Raw genomic sequence first — 18,284 nt, 5'->3', positions numbered from 1 at the left:
GCATCAATGAGGTACAGTATATGGACATAGTTACACATAAAAACAAAAGAAACATGTAAGGTGCTGATTTTGGGGGGCAGTGGTAAACACCTCAGTGCTTGTAAGAGAAAACAAATGAAAGGATCGACAAAGTAAATAAGACTATCTGTGTGGGGTTCCACTTTCTGATGAATAAAAAAAAAAAGAGAGTTTTTCCAAATCATTATTTACTCTTTTGAACAATTTTTAATTATGGCTGGTACGTCTGATACCAAGAAATTCTGATCTATTGTTCAATATTTCAACAAAATGTGACATTAAAACACTGAACTGTCTACTCAATGTCAGAAAATATCACCTCCAGGGATAAATGCAGGTAGGCCTACTTCTATCACTGTGGTTCATGCTGGAATAGTGGATGTGGAAGACTTTGTACTGGCATTTCCTCTCTATGAGGACTTATTCTTCCTTATGCCATGCAGAGGTAAAGTGGATTGGGTGTTGCAAAGTGAGTTTTTGTTTTGTTGATTGATGAGTTGCTTGGTTAAGGGGGCTTTGGTTGACAGTGGCACTCCAGTGTCCTTCACAGTGTAGAAATTGAAGTAGAAAATATAAAGAAATAAGACACCTAAGTCACCTAGATTTCAGTCTCCATAAGCACAAAATCATATTGGCCAAAGATAAACAAAAAAATATTTTAGGGCATAGTTTGCATTGCATTCTCTTGTAAATAGCAGTCCTGTTGTATATGTTTGCATACCAGACACAAATTATTATCGTGCACAGTGAATGTACAGTAGCCACGGGGCTATGAATAATTCATTTCTGGAAAAGGATCTATTTGCCCCTGTGCCTCTCCGCGCAGCTGGTGCCATTTGGTCACGGCAGAAGCGTCTCCAACTATCCAGGAGCACATCCCCTGGATTTCTCTGCGCTCTTTTGCCTCCAGATCCATCCACATTGATTTTGAGCGAGCCGTGATCAATGCGGACGACTCAAGAAACCCGCATGTGCATAACTCATGCGGGATGATTGATGTGTATTTGCGCAAAGAAATCAAACAACGGGCAAAGGGAAAATCCTTAAACAGAAATTCTATTCTATCCACAGTGTGAAAGAAATAATATGTGAGTTTAGGTGTGTCTAGGACAAGTTGTTTCCGTGTCTCTAGGTGTGATCACCGTTTCTTCACGTGATAAGTAAAAACGATCATTCAATTCGATAGGCATGCTGGTCCCCCTGCCAGGTCTGTCTGATGAGTGGGCCGCCTTCACACCACACACGCCCCGCGTTACACCTGCACCTGTCGGGTGTTAAACTGGAAATAACCGACACGTTTGGGGAGAGAGATGGTGGCGGCGGCTCGGTTCAGCACGCTGGACAGCGCTCGTGGAAGTTGGAGAGGACGGCCGCGCGCGGACACACGAGGATTTAATTGATACGAATTTGTGGGAGCTGCTGGAGAGATGAACGACGGTTGACCATGGTTGATTTTAAGTGCTTATTACCAACAACAGGCGCAGGTAACCCGAGAGCGGACTTTCTGGAGTGAGACATGGACTTTGCTGAAATTATTTTCGCTTTGTTCATCATCGTGGTCGCGGTCGTCTCGCTGTTGTCAAACTTGTTGGTGCTGCTATGTTTCGTCCACAGCACCGAGATACGCCGCCAGGTGCCCGGTGTTTTCACCATGAACTTGTCCTTCTGCAACATACTCATCACCGTTTTGAACATGCCGGCCACTTTGGTGGGAATTATCAGGGACCAGCAGCCTTTCGGGGATTGCATTTGCCACACGGTGAGCTTTCTGGAGACTTTTCTGACCGCGAACACCATGTTGAGCATGGCAGCTCTCAGCATAGACCGCTGGATTGCGGTGGTCTTCCCGCTCAGTTACTCCACTAAAATGCGCTACAAGGACGCGCTGATCATGGTGTGCTACTCCTGGCTGCACTCCTTCACCTTCTCCCTGACGGCGCTGCTCTTCTCCTGGGTCGACTACAACGACGTTTACGCGTCCTGCACCTTGCAGCCGAGCGCGGAAGGCAGCGACAGGATTAAGTTTACAATCTTCACTGTTGTTTTCCACGCCACCAGTTTCATGCTCTCCCTGCTCATATTGTGTTTCACCTACTTGAAGGTGTTGAAAGTCGCCAGGTTTCATTGCAAGCGGATCGACATTATCACCATGCAGACTCTTTTCCTTCTGGTCGACATTCACCCCAGGTAGTTCACCTAATGCGTTCCTCATTTGTATATAGGCTAAGCATGTTTTCTCATAGGCCTTTCAATTTATAATTCAGAGTCTAAAAGTTTTTTTTTTTGCCGTTTTCAGCGTGAAACAGAGATGTTTAGCAGAGCAAAAGAGGAGAAAGCAGAGAGCCACAAAGAAGATCAGCATCTTCATCGGCTCATTCATCATCTGCTTTGCTCCTTATGTAATTACAAGGTAAGTCGAATTTATAGTAACCCATAAATCATTTACTTGACTCCAAACTCCTGTGCAATGTAAAACACTAAAGGACTCATAACATTAATATGTAAAACTCATATCTGCATCCAGACTCATTAGAGTTGTTGTTGTCCTTTAGAAGATACACATCTGTCACACCATTAGTTTACATTAGACACAATTCAACACTTGAAGTGCACAGTCCCATTACATAGCTTCTCTGAACCATAACATGGCTCATTAGTCACCTGCGTCACCCTGCTGCTTCCACTGAAACACACACAATACAGCGTAAGACAATAAATACAGAAAACCAACAGTGGCTTCCAGAGAAAAGAGGAAATGCTTCAGGGGCCCACAAACCAGTTGTCATCCAGATGTGGCGAAGATGATCCATCAGTTGGACATCTGTGGTGCATGCACATATGGGAGACAAGAGGGAGGACATATTGACACTGAAAAAGTGTCTGAGATATTGAAGTAAACTGCTTACCCACTGGCAAAGTGAAGTATCTAATTATGATAATTCCTACTCATGTATCCGTTCTGCTTTTAAATGAGCATTTATACACATCATTTAGTGATGGTTAGAGGGGAATATTCTTCGCTCTCTGTGGTAACCTTATGCTTCGATTACAGTACAGTACTGTACGGAAATTAGTGGAGTTTGAAGGGGGGCTGAACCCTATGGTTCAATTTTTAAAAAGCCAAAGCACTCCCCAGTGGTATTAAAAATTACATGTATATATATATATATATATATATATATATATATATATATATATATATATATATATATATATGTATATATATATATATATATATAGTATAAATCTGTGGAAGATTTTAAATGCCTACATAAAGCAAATTAAAGAAAGATACAATGCACATTGTTATGCGTATTCCTTTCATATACTCAATGTGTGCTCTATGTATACTCTATGGAAAATTTTAAATGCTATCCCAGAAAAAAGAAAAAGCTCCCCTGTACCTCCTTGTGAAAACTAATGATATATATTGCTTTACATTTACATATTGGCAGGTTTAAGCTGTTCTCTGCTGGACAACACTGACATGCATTACACCTCTTCACTTTTTCTGTGTTGTGATTAGATTTTGTTGTGACATGGAAAATTCATGTCAGGTTGTTGGACCAAGACATTTCACAATATCCACATAAATGCATAACATTGCACATGAAAAATGATGGTGAACATAGAGTCCTGTTTACCAAATGTTCCTGAACAATTATTTCCACTGACAGGGATTAAATGAAGGTACAGGCGACAACTTTGTGGAAAAACCTCCATTTTGACCTCTCAATTTTCATACAGTCCCTAATGTGTTAAGGGCTCCATAGGTTCAGTCTTACCTAATCAACTTTGGGCATTTAAAAAACAAGAAAAAAAGAGCGCTGACCAAAATGTACTTTGTTTAATTATGTTTCTGCTGCTGCCCCTGCAGGTTGGCCGAGCTTCTACCCTTCGTGGACATCAACCGCCGCTGGGGGATCATCAGTAAGTGCCTGACATACAGCAAGGCTGCATCTGACCCCTTTGCCTATTCCCTCCTACGTCAGCAGTACAAGAAAGTGCTGGTTACTGTCGTCAACAGGCTGCTCCGCCGTGACCTATACCCATCATCTGGCCACAACAGCTCTTTAGACACAGAGAACGACTACTGTCTCCAGAGGATCAGCTAATGGCAGACGCGGACATGACAGATACACACTACAGGCCAAAAATAAAGGTTGCCTCTTGGAAGAAGGTGTGCGGAGGAAACGAATGAGGAGAGAAACAGAGAGGGCAGGATGCTATTAGGAAGGGAAAAGAGAGCAGAGGAGGGGACCAATTGTGGGTGGGGGGCGAAGAGAGAGAGAACAAAAATAAGGAAGATAGTGGGTGGAGAAGATTGAGAAGACAGTAATGAGGGGGAGGATGAAGGTGGCAGAGTGGAAGACAGATAGGGAGCGACGGAGACGATGTGGAGACGGCCTCAGAAAGTATTGGTAAACAAGAGAGCTGTGATTCATCGGTGGCAGCAAAACACACTAAACCACACAGATGCACACACAGATCAGACAAATCAATTTCATGGAGTAAGTAGTGGGTTCAGATTAATCTCAAACGGAAAGACCACACAGATGGACACCGGCCTGTTGTTCTCTTTGAGCGACATGTATAAAGTGGCCTTTTGTACTGTACCAACCACTTTGTAATGATTTTGGCAAATCCACATGTCCGCTGCCACAAAAACGCAGGGACAAAGCGAGAAGCTGAAGGTCGATAGGTGCTGGAGTGAAGATGTGAAAAGAGGAAAGACTGTGTTGCTCCTGCTTCTGGATAATGTATTCTTAGGTGTGGAGACTCAACTGCTGCACATTATTGCTATGTTCTACAGTATATTGACCATGTTAGACTACTTTGCAGTGTCAGTCACTGAATATTGATGCACTTTGTCTCAAATTCTCTCAGAGCTACTATAGTTACAGGAGCCAAAGGCAAATAACATTTACACCATGATATTAAATGGTACGGCTGGTGATAACTATATTTTTGTTATCGTCAACAAGTGCCATGTGAAGACCATAATCAAGGAGTTGCTCCACCTCTAAATATTTTCAGAGCCTTTTGAAATTTTTAGTTTGTGGCACTTTTGCCTTTATTTGAGAGGTATGACATGCAACACATGTCTTCTGGCAAATCAAACTGTCAATCAAACATTGTGCTTTTAACATATGGGATGCTTCTAAATTGAGAGGACACAATGATCTATGATGATCTTAAGAAACAGGTCATGGATATATACTTTCATTTTTAAAACGGGTTTCATAATTTCTTACATCCGCTGGGCACTGGAGTTTTTAGAGAACATTGCTCAAACAGGAACAAATTGTTTGGTAACTATTTTTAGATGCAGATTTATACACATTTGATGCACCGGGAAGTATTTATGACAGCAGTATGGGTTAGTTTGTTTGACCGAAAATAAACTACAGTGCCCTGGTTTGTGGTAGTGAAGAAACATGTAACCCAGTGCAACAGCATTACTTATTGATGTGCTGATGAGTTTTTGGATGATTGACAAATGAAGACCACCCCATGTAAGTAAGCAAATGGGTTTATTTGAATGCCAGGTGTACTATAGTGGCCGTTTCACCATGCTCCAAGTTCCTACGCCACTTGGTCTGCAAAGCATCTTAGTTTGGATGTGTTTCATTTAATTAAATACAACTCTCTTGCGAATTAAACCAGCGTACTCACAAGTCTAGGAGGCAGGGATAACACTTGTTAGTAGGATCAATTCATTATTGGTTTGGTTTTCTTTATTGGCTCTTTATGGGATTTGTTGACAAAAATGAAAACATAGAATATCGCCCAACTTATCCTTTAAAGTGTGAGTTTGTAACTGAATGTACTAGAGATAGCCCACTTTTGACTGAAATGCATATGTACAACTGTGCTTTGTTTTGCCAGTTGACTGGAGAAAATGTTTCTATGGATATTTACATGATGTTATTATATATTTTGCACTGTACAGGAACAACTTTTTGTCTAGATAGAAGGGGAGCAATGTGATGTAGCATAGGAATGCTTTCAAAGTGCTTTAAACACACCGTTTTGTGTTTGTGCCAGATTTTAATATGTGACTTTTTCAGTGACTTAAACCAGAATAGCTGCTTTATTATTAAAAATCTGTTTCTTTGGATGTAAATGTATGTATTTTTCCTCCTGTAAGCCACTTGCTGTTCTTTGGCAGTGTGATTAGCTATTTGTGGAATATGTGCAATAAAAGCTGTCAATTAAAAAGATATTAAAAATATTAATGTTTTCACAGTAATGTCATTGGATCTAGATAATGAGCTTTGATTGAATTAGTAAGTTTATAAATTAAATTCAAACAGTGCAGTTAAGCCTTGGACACTAAATGACAAATAGTAGGACTTAAACGATAGATGAGGATTTTAGACAATTTATGTATTCAATATTCAAAATTGATGGATGCTGGTATACTTGAAAAGAAACATAATTTGTTATTCTCAAATAAAGCTCTTTTGGTTCCTTGTTTACCACCGGCTTGTCAACTGTTTTTCCATCACATTGTTTCCATAAACCTCATGGCCCTAATTATATCGCAGATGATAATATGGTGTAAATGTCTTTGTTGCAGCCGCATTATTGCCAAGTGTAATTAAAGAGATGGGTCAAAGATCATTTTGCCAATTATTTATCCTGATTCATACTTAATTCAATGCATGGCAACAGCATGAAGTGTAGGAATCTCCATTGTTTTGTGGCTAACTCAACTGCCACTATATATATATATATATATATATATATATATATATATATATATATATATATATATATATAGTGAGTATCTTATATATATATATATATATATATACAACAATATAATGATTTCAAGCAGTTCATGCTAAAAGCAGCTCACGGTCATACTGAAGCCAGGGGTTTAACACATTGTTTAATTAACCCCAATCATCACAGACTGCTAAAGGAAAAACTGATGATTAAAACTGCTCAAATGGAAAATGTATGCATAGAAAAATGTGTATGTGTCACATCTGCTGCTCAAGTTTAAAAGGACAACTGAGTGAGTGTCAACCCACTCTTGAAACTATATTTTATACATGACTCTTCTGACACTAGTTTTAAACTTATGATTAAGGACTATTTAGCAACATGACCCAGTCTGCAGGTAGCCTGCTGCATCAATACTAAACACCTCAACCAAGAAAGGCAATACAACAGTGGTTACTTCTCTGACAGATTAAATGTGTTGATGAGGAAGTAGGATGTCTTACAAAAAAAGTCAAATTCTGGAAACAGCATTGAAATCAAATCTGCATAATAAATGTTGAGGATCTAATTCATATTCCAGATTTAAGATACAGTAGTATTTCTACTTAAAATACTCTCGCTCGCACCACCCTTAACTCACTCAACTTATTACAGGGAGAGGGTCGAGCTCCCTCTCAAGATACTCACGCAGGGGTCCTGCGCACGCCTGCCTGCATGATGAATAATCATGCTTCCCTATTATGCTAATTCAGATCAGCTCAGCTTGAAGGAGAGAAGAACCTATAATTAGTTGGATGAGTAAAACAAGCTCAACGTAATAAAGCTCAATGTGGGTAGCCATGACCAAAAACTACTTGTGCGATAACCTTCTGGCACATCAAAATAGGATGTAAAGCTTCTCACTTGACAATCGAGTTAAATGTAGGCTATAGAAATCTGGTCAGGTGGCAATCACCTTGGCTGAGTCTTGAAGCAAATAAACCTTCTTTTGAGACAATCAAAGGTCTTAGTCTAATGACTATCTTAGTAGTAACTTTGAAAATCATTGTTCCTTTAAGGAGATCTTTTAAGGCTTAAATTACTTGTTTTCTTGATTGCCAGCTAGCCCATCACAGCTAGCTCCCACCCCCTCAGCTCCACCCTAGCATCCTCCCTTTTGCTTAAATGTTGATTTTCTGGCTGTAAGATGGAGTTTAATGGTAATGATCGACCCAAAACATTCCAGACTTAATAATGAAAAAAATGTCCTTTCTGAAACCAGTGGGTGATGCCACAACTATGGCATTAGGTTTAGCCAAAAAATCTGCCATGTATCTTTGGAAAAGAAGGAGAAGCCAATAGAACAACAGCCTATTAGCCTATGTGTAGCTCCATTTGAACATAAGTTAGCCTACATGTGATTTGGTTCCATAATATTCCACAGATGTCTGCTTTCTGCCTGAATTATTAAATGTTTGTTTATATAAATCCAACATTTTCACAGACTGCAGCTGCTCTTTTTCTTCGCTGATATGTAGCTTTGTTACATCGGCTCAGGACATAAACGTTGATATGCATGGAACCAAAATTTGATGTGGTAAAGAAAAAAAGAAAATACAGAAAAAGTAGGCTATGTTATATAGGAGCTGTTTAAGGTTAAACCTAAATTTAAATATAATTAGCTTAAAACTATTTATGTGTGGTGTAATACCCTGCTAGTATATATGTATTTAAATCTATGATATATTAAACATTTTGAAGTAAGTTATTGTGTAGTCTTCATCATTAAGACAGCTAAGCTAATTTATAAAAAACTAGCCTAATAAAAACTAGCTTAGCTGCTAGCTTAATCATCATTATTCCTAAAAGTTAGACCAGAGTTAATGTTGCAATAAAGGTCTACATATATATTTTTTTAAATTAAGAGAAGAGAGTTAAAATGGGCACAACAGAAGTACTTATATTAATAATATAAAGTAGGCTAATACTTCTAATTTTATGTAATGTTAGTGACTCCAACAGGCATCTTTAATGACAACCATTTTTCTCCCGCCAATTGAGGACCTGTGAGCATATTGACCAAACACGACAGCAGAAGTGACGCTCCAATTAAACCAGGTAAAAAATATGAAATTAATATATTCAAGGGGGCACTTTCATTTTCATTCATTTTAATGAGAGAGTGAAAACCTATACTGGAACAAAAAGTCAGCTACTAAACTCAAAAGTTAGGAAAAAAAGAGATTTATGCCTGCTTGGTCCCGTTTTAATTAGCTGAAATCTCCGTAAATACAGTCACTGGTGAATATAGCTACGCCATATTCGCAAAATCTACGTTCTCATTTTCATTCACATGTCCCTACTTCACCCCAGAGCCACTTCCTCTGTAATTTGATATTTGACCGTAATACGTGTAATAAAGTGGGTGAAGTTCAGGGGGAATTTCTGCAGACTTTGAGAAATTGACGCACAGACCGTCTGGCTGCGTGTGCGAGGTGCCACATCGAAAATATAAACCGCAGAAAATGAGCATCATGCTGCTGATCCTGCTGCAGTTGTCTGTCCTTGTGTCGTGTGCTCCTCCACAGTGTGACCCAGGATTTCGAGGTAAAGTTATTGAGCTTTATGTGATGATGACATACTTTATTATCCTACGTGCATCCGGAAACTGTTGCATGATTTGGACATATTTTCACGTTTCACTCACACAGTTTTCTAGATCCAGAAGCTGACTTTCATGCAGTAAAACTTGTAAAAAATGCTTGTAAGTAACTTTTTAGCTAGAAAATGATTGTGAATATGATTAGATATTGGCCTATAGCTTGTCAAATGGTATTAATATTCCAGATTAAACCTTAATGATTAAGATTTATAATCTTGTAAAATATGTTGAACTTCTAGTGACTTAATGATACTTTTGTAGACAGACAGACATTTTAGAAAGCTGCTGAAGCATAACCAGAGGTAGATCAAGCAGAGTATTTTGTAGATCACATTGAGGCATTTGCAGAGACCACTCTGCCATCTACTGTCAGCTGATGACATGCTGATGTGTCTTGCAGGACTGTGCAAGCCAAAAGTGGAAGAAAAACGTGAGTACCCTTGGGCTCGGAGGAAGAGCGATGTCTTGCATGAGCTGTTTGTCATCCAGCAACATGAGGCATGTTGTAGCAGCTGATCATCTCTTTGGACTGTTCATCTTTATAAATGGGAGCTTTTCTTTGACATTTAAGCCTAAAACCACATACTTTTCACACCAGAGAATGATCAGGCTCTAAATCTCCCTGACAGGTCAAGTGTTTGTACAGTTACATCCTTGTGAGTCATTGTTTTCACCAACAGAAAGGATGAGATCATAAGTCACACTAGGCGTAGTCTTAATAGAATCTCGCCCGAAAGCCATAAGACCATCATGTGTATTTTTAGATGATCAATGGCAGTATAAAATATTCAAATACTAATTTCCAGAGATAATAGAAATATTTGGGGCTAGATGATTGAAGACAGCACAGTGAGGCTCATCATTAAGTGTGTGACACAGATGGAGATACATGTCTGGATCCCTCGAAATAAGATTCATAAAGTTATATTACTATTGGCTGTTCCTGACTGTTTTCTGCACTTTTTAACTATCTGAATTCCTTTTTTTTCTACCTCAGCCAAATGCACAGATGTATTACTGTCCTACTGCGATGACATGGCCTACACTCAGACCATGTTCCCGAACATCCTCGGCCACAAGAACCGCGAAGATGCCGAGGCCGGCGCCGAGTACCTCCTAATGAGCGTGGTCGAATCTCTGCTCGGGGGAGAGTGCAACCCTGAAATCCGAATGCTGGGCTGCTCTGTGTTGGCCCCGCGCTGCGAGAAGGAGAAAGTGCTGAAGCCCTGTCGGACCACCTGTGAGACGGTGCATAAAAGATGCAGCCACTCCTTTGAGGCCATAGAGATGGCTTGGCCCTACTTCCTGGACTGCGATCGCTTCTTTGTCAGTGACCAAGAGGGGTGTTATGACCCACTGGAAGGCCTCAGAGGTGAGAACAAAGTACAATATTACTGGGATTGTGACCTTAGTGACCCGACCTTAGCTTTGGCTATGACTAATTATATCCTTGTTAATATTTTTTTTATTTTAATTTTTTTTAAGATTTCTTTTTTTGGGGGCTTTTCCCTTTATTTGATAGTGACAGTGGATAGACAGGAAAGGTGGGAGAGAGATGGGGGATGACACGCAGCAAAGTGCCGCAGGCCGGACTTGAACCCAGGCAGCTGCAAAGGACTCAGCCTACATGGGGCGTACTCTCTTACTGGGTGAGCTAGAGATCACCCCAATATTTAGGTTTTTACCTTTTTGTTCTCATCTGCAAGAGAAACACAAGTATGGTCCTTTTTGAGTTTCAATAGAGCCGGCATCTGGTTCGCACCCATGCGGCTCACCTCAAAATAAAGTCCAACTTGAACGCCTTATTTCCCCACATTCCCCACACTCTACTTACACTGGGTCCTGTGGCTATTGTCATGTGTTTTTATTAGCAGCAGATCCATATAAACAGCGCCTTAATGCACCACAGGAAGGCAAGCATCGTCTTAACTGTTGTAAATTCTCAAAGTCAAAAACATGTTTCTAAAGATAAAAAAGATACTCTGCTGCAACTAAGAGCAGAAAGCATGTGTGAGCCATATGAGAGTTTTACAGCCGGAACCTAGGCAGGACAGAAGGAACCGATTTGAGCATTTAGTCTTAACATTTTAGCATTTGTGTATGGTAAACTGCGTACATAATAAGAGTCTTAAAGTCAACCAATGAAATGAACTACTCCGTCTTAACACGGACTACTATATGAAAGTGTCTTACTTTTTACTGTAGTGGAAAACTTTTTTCAGTCATTTAGAATTTAGTTCATATGTCTGGCAGCAGGTTGGACCTGTGTAATTATTCCCATATTCACATTCATTTCAAACTGATGTGACTTTAAGCTCTTCACACAGTAATCTTGTACAGTGTGTACCCATGTAGCAAAAGGCATGTTCGTGTAAAGTGGGTGTTTTATAATATTTAGCCTCACGTTATGGAAATTATTAAAATATTTTTTAACATGTTATCCCTTAGATTCAATGTGTCTAGATCATCTATAAGATGAAGAAGATTGAACCTTTTTTACACTGCACAAATCATGCATTTAAACCAGTAGTGACAGTTTTGACAGATGGTCTTCTAGGTCATTTGAATCTGGCAGCATGAAGGTTTAATGTGCTTCATGTGGTTATGGAACAAAAATAAGGCCAGACATCAGCCTGTTTGCCAGTTTAACGTGTTAGCTGAAACAAGCATATTCGGCATTTGGTCATATATCGACTTTCCACACTCTCTGTCAGGGTTGCAGCAGGTGGACCCAAATGCAAGACTCTTCCAGCAAATGTGCAGAACAAACTCTTTATTTTGAAACAAACAACTAACAAACTCACAACTACAAATAAACAGGACTCACACAGGACCAACAGGGAGTGACAAACCGACAAGAGACAAAGGAAACAGAGAGACTAAATACACAGGGTAACGAGGACTAACAAGGAACAGGAGGCACAACAGGTGAAACAAATCAGACAATCACAAGGGCGGGAAAACCAAAAGACAGGAAGTAAAACCAGACAAGACAGAAAACCAGACTTTCAAAATAAAACAGGGAACAGAGCAAAACAGAAAAACAAGACTACCACAATAAGACAGAACACGGCACAAAGTACAAAGCACACAACACACAAAAAGGCCACAAGAGTGGCACAAAGGCAATCAGTCTCAGCCGGATCCTGACACTCTGTTTGGTTTCTGCTGTAAATACCAGACTCTTCAAGTACTCTATTTACAGCCTAGCATCTGTACAAGAAGGTAAACAGCATTTTTGTTTGATAGATCTAAAATGGGGCCAGTCACTATTAGATCTAAAAGCACATTGATCAAACTGACAAGACTATGCTATCCTTTTCTGTACAGCAGAGCAGGTTGTAGAGGCTGTTGACAGCATGGAAATTCCTTCTCCTGAGGAGCCCGCCACCACGATACAGTTCACCTATCACTCCAACGCTCAGATGATCAGTATCTTGAAGAAAACTGAGGAACAATGCTCCAACATAGCCAAAACCTACAGCATCGGCCGCAGCATGGAGGGCAGGGACCTGCTCGTGATCGAGTTCTCAAACAACCCCGGCCAACATGAACTGCGTAAGTAAAGCTCGTCAAAGTCTGTAGATAGTCTGCATTCTTTTTCATTATCAAGGAAGTTAGAGCAGTTACTGTAAATGTGACCCTGTGTAGTCGAACCAGAGATAAAGTACATCGGCAACATGCATGGAAATGAAATCCTGGGCCGCCAGCTGCTGATCTACTTGGCTCAGTACCTGTGCTCCGAGTATCTGCTGGGGAACGAGCGCATCCAGACCCTCATCAACACCACCCGCATCCATATTCTGCCCTCCATGAACCCTGACGGTTACGAGATGGCTGTTTCTGGACTCCAGGACAATAACTACAGTGATGATGAGCAGGCGGTCAGTTCTCCACGGTTACATACATTTATTGCTGTTCAGTTTGAGCCATTTTGTTTTGTGACACATTTGGAAAACCAACCAAACATCCTAACAATCTACACATCCCTTTTAAATGTTACAGTTAAACAACATGCAAAACAGACTTGTAGCATGAGTGCAGAGCATTTTCAAAACCGGAAGCATGCCTTTACACACATTTACAGAACACTGTGCTTCGTTATAGCATCTGTCTACCCTGGTGCTTGAATGGTTAGTCAATAAATCAAACAGTTATTCCACAGAATATTCATCGACAGTCAAAGCAAAAATGCAAAACATTATCTGTTTCCTGTTTCTTTATTGTGAGGTAAATTTAACATTTTGGGGTTCTGGACTGTTGGTTGGACAAAAAAAACAAGCAATTTTAACTTAAATTTGGGCTTGCAATGACTATTTTCTCTGAGTTTATAGTCAAAACAATCCATTAACTGAAAAGAAGAATTGACAGATTAATCGATAATGAAAATAACGCCTCATACTGTATGCATGCACCATAGCTTAAGATCTTACATTTAGGACAATATAAAGCATAATAGAGCAACAACATCCATATAACATTCCCAAACTCTCCAGAAGTCAAATAATAAAATACAAAAAAATAATCAGGTCAATAAGTAGAAAGGACCACTATCTGTAATGTAATGAATGCATATATTTTTCTTTCATTCGCACTATCCAAAGAATGAGAAGAATAAAATATATGGGCATAATAACACAAGCATACAAAGAACACGCCTATTTGTGTAAAAAACATATAAAAATGATTGGATAATTTACCCAGCATTTTATGCATATATTTATGGAACTGTTGTGATTCTTGTCCAGATAGATAATTGTCTTGTAGCCTGAAGTGTCATGAATAAAAATACCAGCAGTAAGCGAGGCAGTGTGTGGGAGTTGCAACTGCAAACATTCCTGCAATTACTGTGTGCCTCATACTGTTGAAATACGAAATCCAGATATTCACTTCATCATTAACACAATCATCAGTACTTAAATGAATATTATTCATCATTGTCTAATTTTCTGAAACACAAATTTGTGACTACCACAGAGCTACGATTCTTCCCACTTCGGCCGGAACAATGCTCAGAACATCGACCTGAACAGAAACTTCCCGGATTTAACATCCATCGTTTACGGTCGACGCAAACAGAAGGGCTACCGCACCGACCACGTCCCAATTCCAGACTATTACTGGTTTGGTAAGGTACAGTATGAATCCTTTCCCATATGTGTCATGCCAGTGAATGAGGTTTTAGACCTAATGGGTGACATTGCGTCAATCAAATAAATCTGATTTGTTTCATTTCTTGGTCCGAATAAGTCTTAATGCTGCAATCCAGGTTGCACCAGAGACTTACGGTGTCATGAAATGGATCCGCTCCATCCCGTTCGTGCTCTCCGCTAACTTCCATGGCGGGGACCTGGTGGTGTCCTACCCCTACGATCTGTCCAAACACCCGCTGGAGCGCAACATGTTCTCCCCAACACCAGACGACAAGGTGAACGGGTTCCTTGAAACACATCACAGTCAAAAGTGCATTAAATCCACCAAATAAGAAAAAAACATGACATGTCTTCATCTTTAATGAATAATAGCTGATTAAAAAAAATACTATGAAAGTGAATATGGCTCTTTGACATGCATGCAAACAATACATATTTATTTTCCCTGCGTCCTCAATTTTTGACATATTTCAAAATGTAATGTTTATTAATGTTTGACCTTCTCATTGTCTGTAATGAACTTAAAGAAGAGAAAAATAACCCTCAGATTTTTCTTCCATAGGTATTTAAGCTTCTTGCAAGAACATATGCAAATGCCCATGAGACCATGTCCTATGAAAATGCCCAGTGTGGATCGTCTCGTGGTATCAGTACCAAAGGAACCATTAATGGAGCACAGTGGTACAGCATGGCTGGTGGTGAGTTGAAAAAGTGAACATCATTCCTCAGTGACAGTGTTCCAGTGGTAATGTCTGACTCTGAAATAAAAATAAATGTTAGATGGAGCCACTAGAGGTCGCTGTCAGACCGCTTATGATAGAAAATCAGGGAAGCTGAGAGGTGTAGGGGAAAGGTCAGCACGGTTTCTCATGGATTTCTGGGTAAAACAGTTTGGTTTTTGTCTCTGGTCAGGCATGCAAGACTTCAACTATCTTCACACTAACTGTTTTGAGGTGACTGTGGAGCTGGGTTGTGATAAATTCCCCCCTGAAGAGGAACTGTTTCTCACCTGGCATGAAAACCAGGAGGCCTTAATCACCTTTATGGAAGCGGTAAGAACATGATTATGGTTATGTTTGCTGGTTTCTTATTTTTGTTGATATTGCAGTGTTTGGCCTAAGGATGCACCGATCCAATCCCCAATTTCAAAACACATCACTTAACTACTAACTATTACTTAATTACAGTGTAAGCGGAGGCTATGAGTTGCTATTTACAGTATGTAGTGACATTAGCTCCCAACAATGGTTCTTCTGCTGTGAGAATGCAGTTTGAATTACAGAATAATAACTGCTGGCAAATAATAGCTAAACAGGCAGTATTGTGAACAAGGAGTTCAGCGGAGAGTGATGTTTATAAGGTCAATATCGACGCTGACACCAATCCACCGTATCAGATCGGTGCATCCCTAAGTATGGCTGCATGGAGATGTACAAAACAATGAGTGGATGATGACTGATCCGCTGTCATTATTTAAGTAAACTTGCATTTAAAGTTAAGTGTGGCTTGTCATGTGTTGTTCCTCAGGCCCATCTAGGTATCAAAGGAATTGTAAAAGACGAGGAGGGAAATGCAGTCAAAGGTGCACGAATATCAGTCAGACGAATACAGCATGATGTGACCACAGGTAATAAATCTTAGCTGCTAAGAAGATGCACCATTTTCCACAGATGAATTAGCCATAGCTATGACATTAGATTTGTTTCCTTGTCCATTTTCCAAGTGTGTTCCATTTTGTCTTCGCGACAGTGTACTGTTGTACCAGTTTCTGACTGGAAAATATGTATTTATGTCAACATCAAAATCACTATCACAATTAGAAGCTCCGATTTTACTAAAGGCTTCAATATATCCGACTGGAAGTACCTGAAGACCAAACAAATGTGGATTCCTCGCTTCAACCAAAGTCTGTCATTTAACATCATTAAACCAACATTTAATGAATATAGTGTTATATTTTCAATGCAGTATTTTGAATCCACACACAGTGAATCCACAACTCTGTAATCCTACAGCTGATTTCAGTTGTCCAATGACATGAACACTTGCAAGTTGTAATCTTCCCCATCTCTACCATCCGTCCTTTTTTAAACGAATGCTGCATTAGACCCTACCCTGCCTGCTATACACTCAAATTCCACGTCCCCAGTTTGTAGCACAGGCTTTCGCCCTGATGAGTATAGTGTAAAACTTGCGGAGTTCTCTTTCAGAAAAACACAGTCCTACTCAAATATAAGCATGTAAATGATGAGTCCAAACACTCAGCCTCCTTCTCCCTGCCCAGCTGAAAACGGAGAGTACTGGCGCCTCCTCACCCCTGGCATCCATGTCGTGAGCGCCTCGGCCCCGGGCTATGCCAGAGCTATGAAGAAAGTACACCTGCCTCCTCGCATGCACACAGCAGGCCGGGTGGACTTTGTGTTGCAGAAAGCTGCGCCAGAGCCTGACCTGCAAGAGGAGGATGACACCATCCCGTCTATGGGCACCTATGACCGCTTTGACCCTTATAATCAGTACGAGCGCTACACCCTGATGGCCGATTTGAGCCACAACCGCGAGGAGAGAGTAGAGAAGCCCTGGTGGTGGAATTACTTTGTCCTGCCGGGAGGCCCTGCACCAACCTGGCTGCTCAAACACAATTAGAGCTTCCATGGGAAAAGTGGAAGAATAGTATATCTTGCTACAGTATACACACACACTGAGCTATTGTGTAAAGAATGTGCTGCTTTTTATTGATGTTACACCGCAGAAAAGGGTAAAAGCTAGCTGGCTGGCCTTTATGTGAGCTTTTACACTTTTACCTACATGTGCTTTGTTTGGTCCAAAGTCAATAACATTACTTTAATGAATAACCATGATGAAATTAAGACTTTTATAACAATTTTACAGCAGAAATAAAGAACTGTTGTGTCAATGATTGTATATAGTCACAAGCAGAGCTATTAGGACAGCTATAGCTGTCCTAATAGCTACTTTAAAAAAAGAACATAACAAAAACATAATCAAAAGGAAAAAATAAATATGTTGAAAAAAAGAGAACTCATAACTTTTTCTTCTGAATGACCCACCTGCAATCTTGGTTCAAGTATTATCTCTTTAGTAGGTCATTAAACCAGGGGACCACTAGGGGGCAGGCTGAGTCAACGTCTGGCCCAAGTTCCTGCATACCATAAGGTCTGGTTAATCTTCCACACAGTGTACAATTTGTAAAATTAGCAGAGATATTTTTTTGCGGGTGTGTCTTGAGTGTTATGCTGAGTTAGTGTTTTGTAGGATTAAAAGCCTTTTCTGATTTCTTTTGCATTTCTTTCTGTGCAGCTTTATTTAATGCATATAAACAAGATGTGGTTTACTAGAACATTTATATAATAAACTTTATATATTGCAACAAAATACAGTACAGAGGTTAAACCTATTTGATAATATTTTATAAAGTAGTTAAAAAATATTTAACTTACGACCACTTAAATTAAACTTTGTATGCTTGGAGTGCTTATTACTGTGCATGTGATTAAAGCTGTGAATGGTTCCACCTCTTTTTTTATAGACTTGGAGAGGTTCAAGGATACAGTTGTTCCACAAAAAGCAGTTTGGGACCCACTGATCTAAACTACAGACTTAAAACTCTCAACATGAATCTCTTTATGACCTGATTATTCCTGGATAATGGCTAAAACTTCTGTCAGTATATAATTAAATATCTTCCTCCCACACACCTGAGCAGGAAGGATGTTTTG

General features: G+C 39.9%; 2 protein-coding genes across 3 annotated transcripts; both read left to right on the top strand.

The window, feature by feature from the left end:
• Nucleotides 1-852: 852 nt before the first annotated feature.
• LOC120572190 (G-protein coupled receptor 26-like) lies at nt 853-6,253 on the top strand. Its single transcript, XM_039821373.1, has 3 exons — nt 853-2,205; nt 2,315-2,428; nt 3,896-6,253. Exons 1-3 carry the CDS (start codon nt 1,535-1,537, stop codon nt 4,131-4,133), a joined length of 1,023 nt encoding a protein of 340 aa, XP_039677307.1. The 5' UTR covers nt 853-1,534; the 3' UTR covers nt 4,134-6,253.
• Nucleotides 6,254-8,914: 2,661 nt separating this feature from the next.
• Nucleotides 8,915-17,850, top strand: LOC120572694 (carboxypeptidase Z-like). Of its 2 annotated transcripts, none has more exons than XM_039822053.1 (11): nt 8,915-9,339; nt 9,795-9,824; nt 10,392-10,766; nt 12,728-12,952; nt 13,046-13,278; nt 14,372-14,527; nt 14,664-14,822; nt 15,110-15,245; nt 15,460-15,599; nt 16,075-16,174; nt 16,832-17,850. In XM_039822053.1, exons 1-11 carry the CDS (start codon nt 9,258-9,260, stop codon nt 17,188-17,190), a joined length of 1,995 nt encoding a protein of 664 aa, XP_039677987.1. In that variant the 5' UTR covers nt 8,915-9,257; the 3' UTR covers nt 17,191-17,850. The 2 variants fall into 2 exon arrangements, with proteins under 2 accessions (XP_039677987.1, XP_039677986.1); XM_039822052.1 differs by having other exon boundaries at nt 8,917-9,339; nt 12,725-12,952.
• Nucleotides 17,851-18,284: the final 434 nt, after the last annotated feature.

Source organism: Perca fluviatilis, chromosome 14 (assembly GCF_010015445.1).
Source record: "Perca fluviatilis chromosome 14, GENO_Pfluv_1.0, whole genome shotgun sequence".
Classification (NCBI taxonomy): Eukaryota; Metazoa; Chordata; class Actinopteri; order Perciformes; family Percidae; genus Perca; species Perca fluviatilis.
Note: the sequence above shows the minus strand (reverse complement) of the source record. Positions and strands in the feature narration are given on the sequence as shown.

Excerpts from the sequence above, each read along its gene's own strand:
- LOC120572190 (XM_039821373.1), top strand. The coding sequence starts at position 1,535 with ATGGACTTTGCTGAAATTATTTTCGCTTTGTTCATCATCGTGGTCGCG. Across the intron at positions 2,206-2,314 it reads CTGGTCGACATTCACCCCAG|CGTGAAACAGAGATGTTTAG; the intron begins GTAGTTCACCTA and ends TGCCGTTTTCAG. Across the intron at positions 2,429-3,895 it reads GCTCCTTATGTAATTACAAG|GTTGGCCGAGCTTCTACCCT; the intron begins GTAAGTCGAATT and ends CTGCCCCTGCAG.
- LOC120572694 (XM_039822052.1), top strand. The coding sequence starts at position 9,258 with ATGAGCATCATGCTGCTGATCCTGCTGCAGTTGTCTGTCCTTGTGTCG. Across the intron at positions 14,823-15,109 it reads CCCCAACACCAGACGACAAG|GTATTTAAGCTTCTTGCAAG; the intron begins GTGAACGGGTTC and ends TTTCTTCCATAG. Across the intron at positions 16,175-16,831 it reads ACAGCATGATGTGACCACAG|CTGAAAACGGAGAGTACTGG; the intron begins GTAATAAATCTT and ends CTCCCTGCCCAG.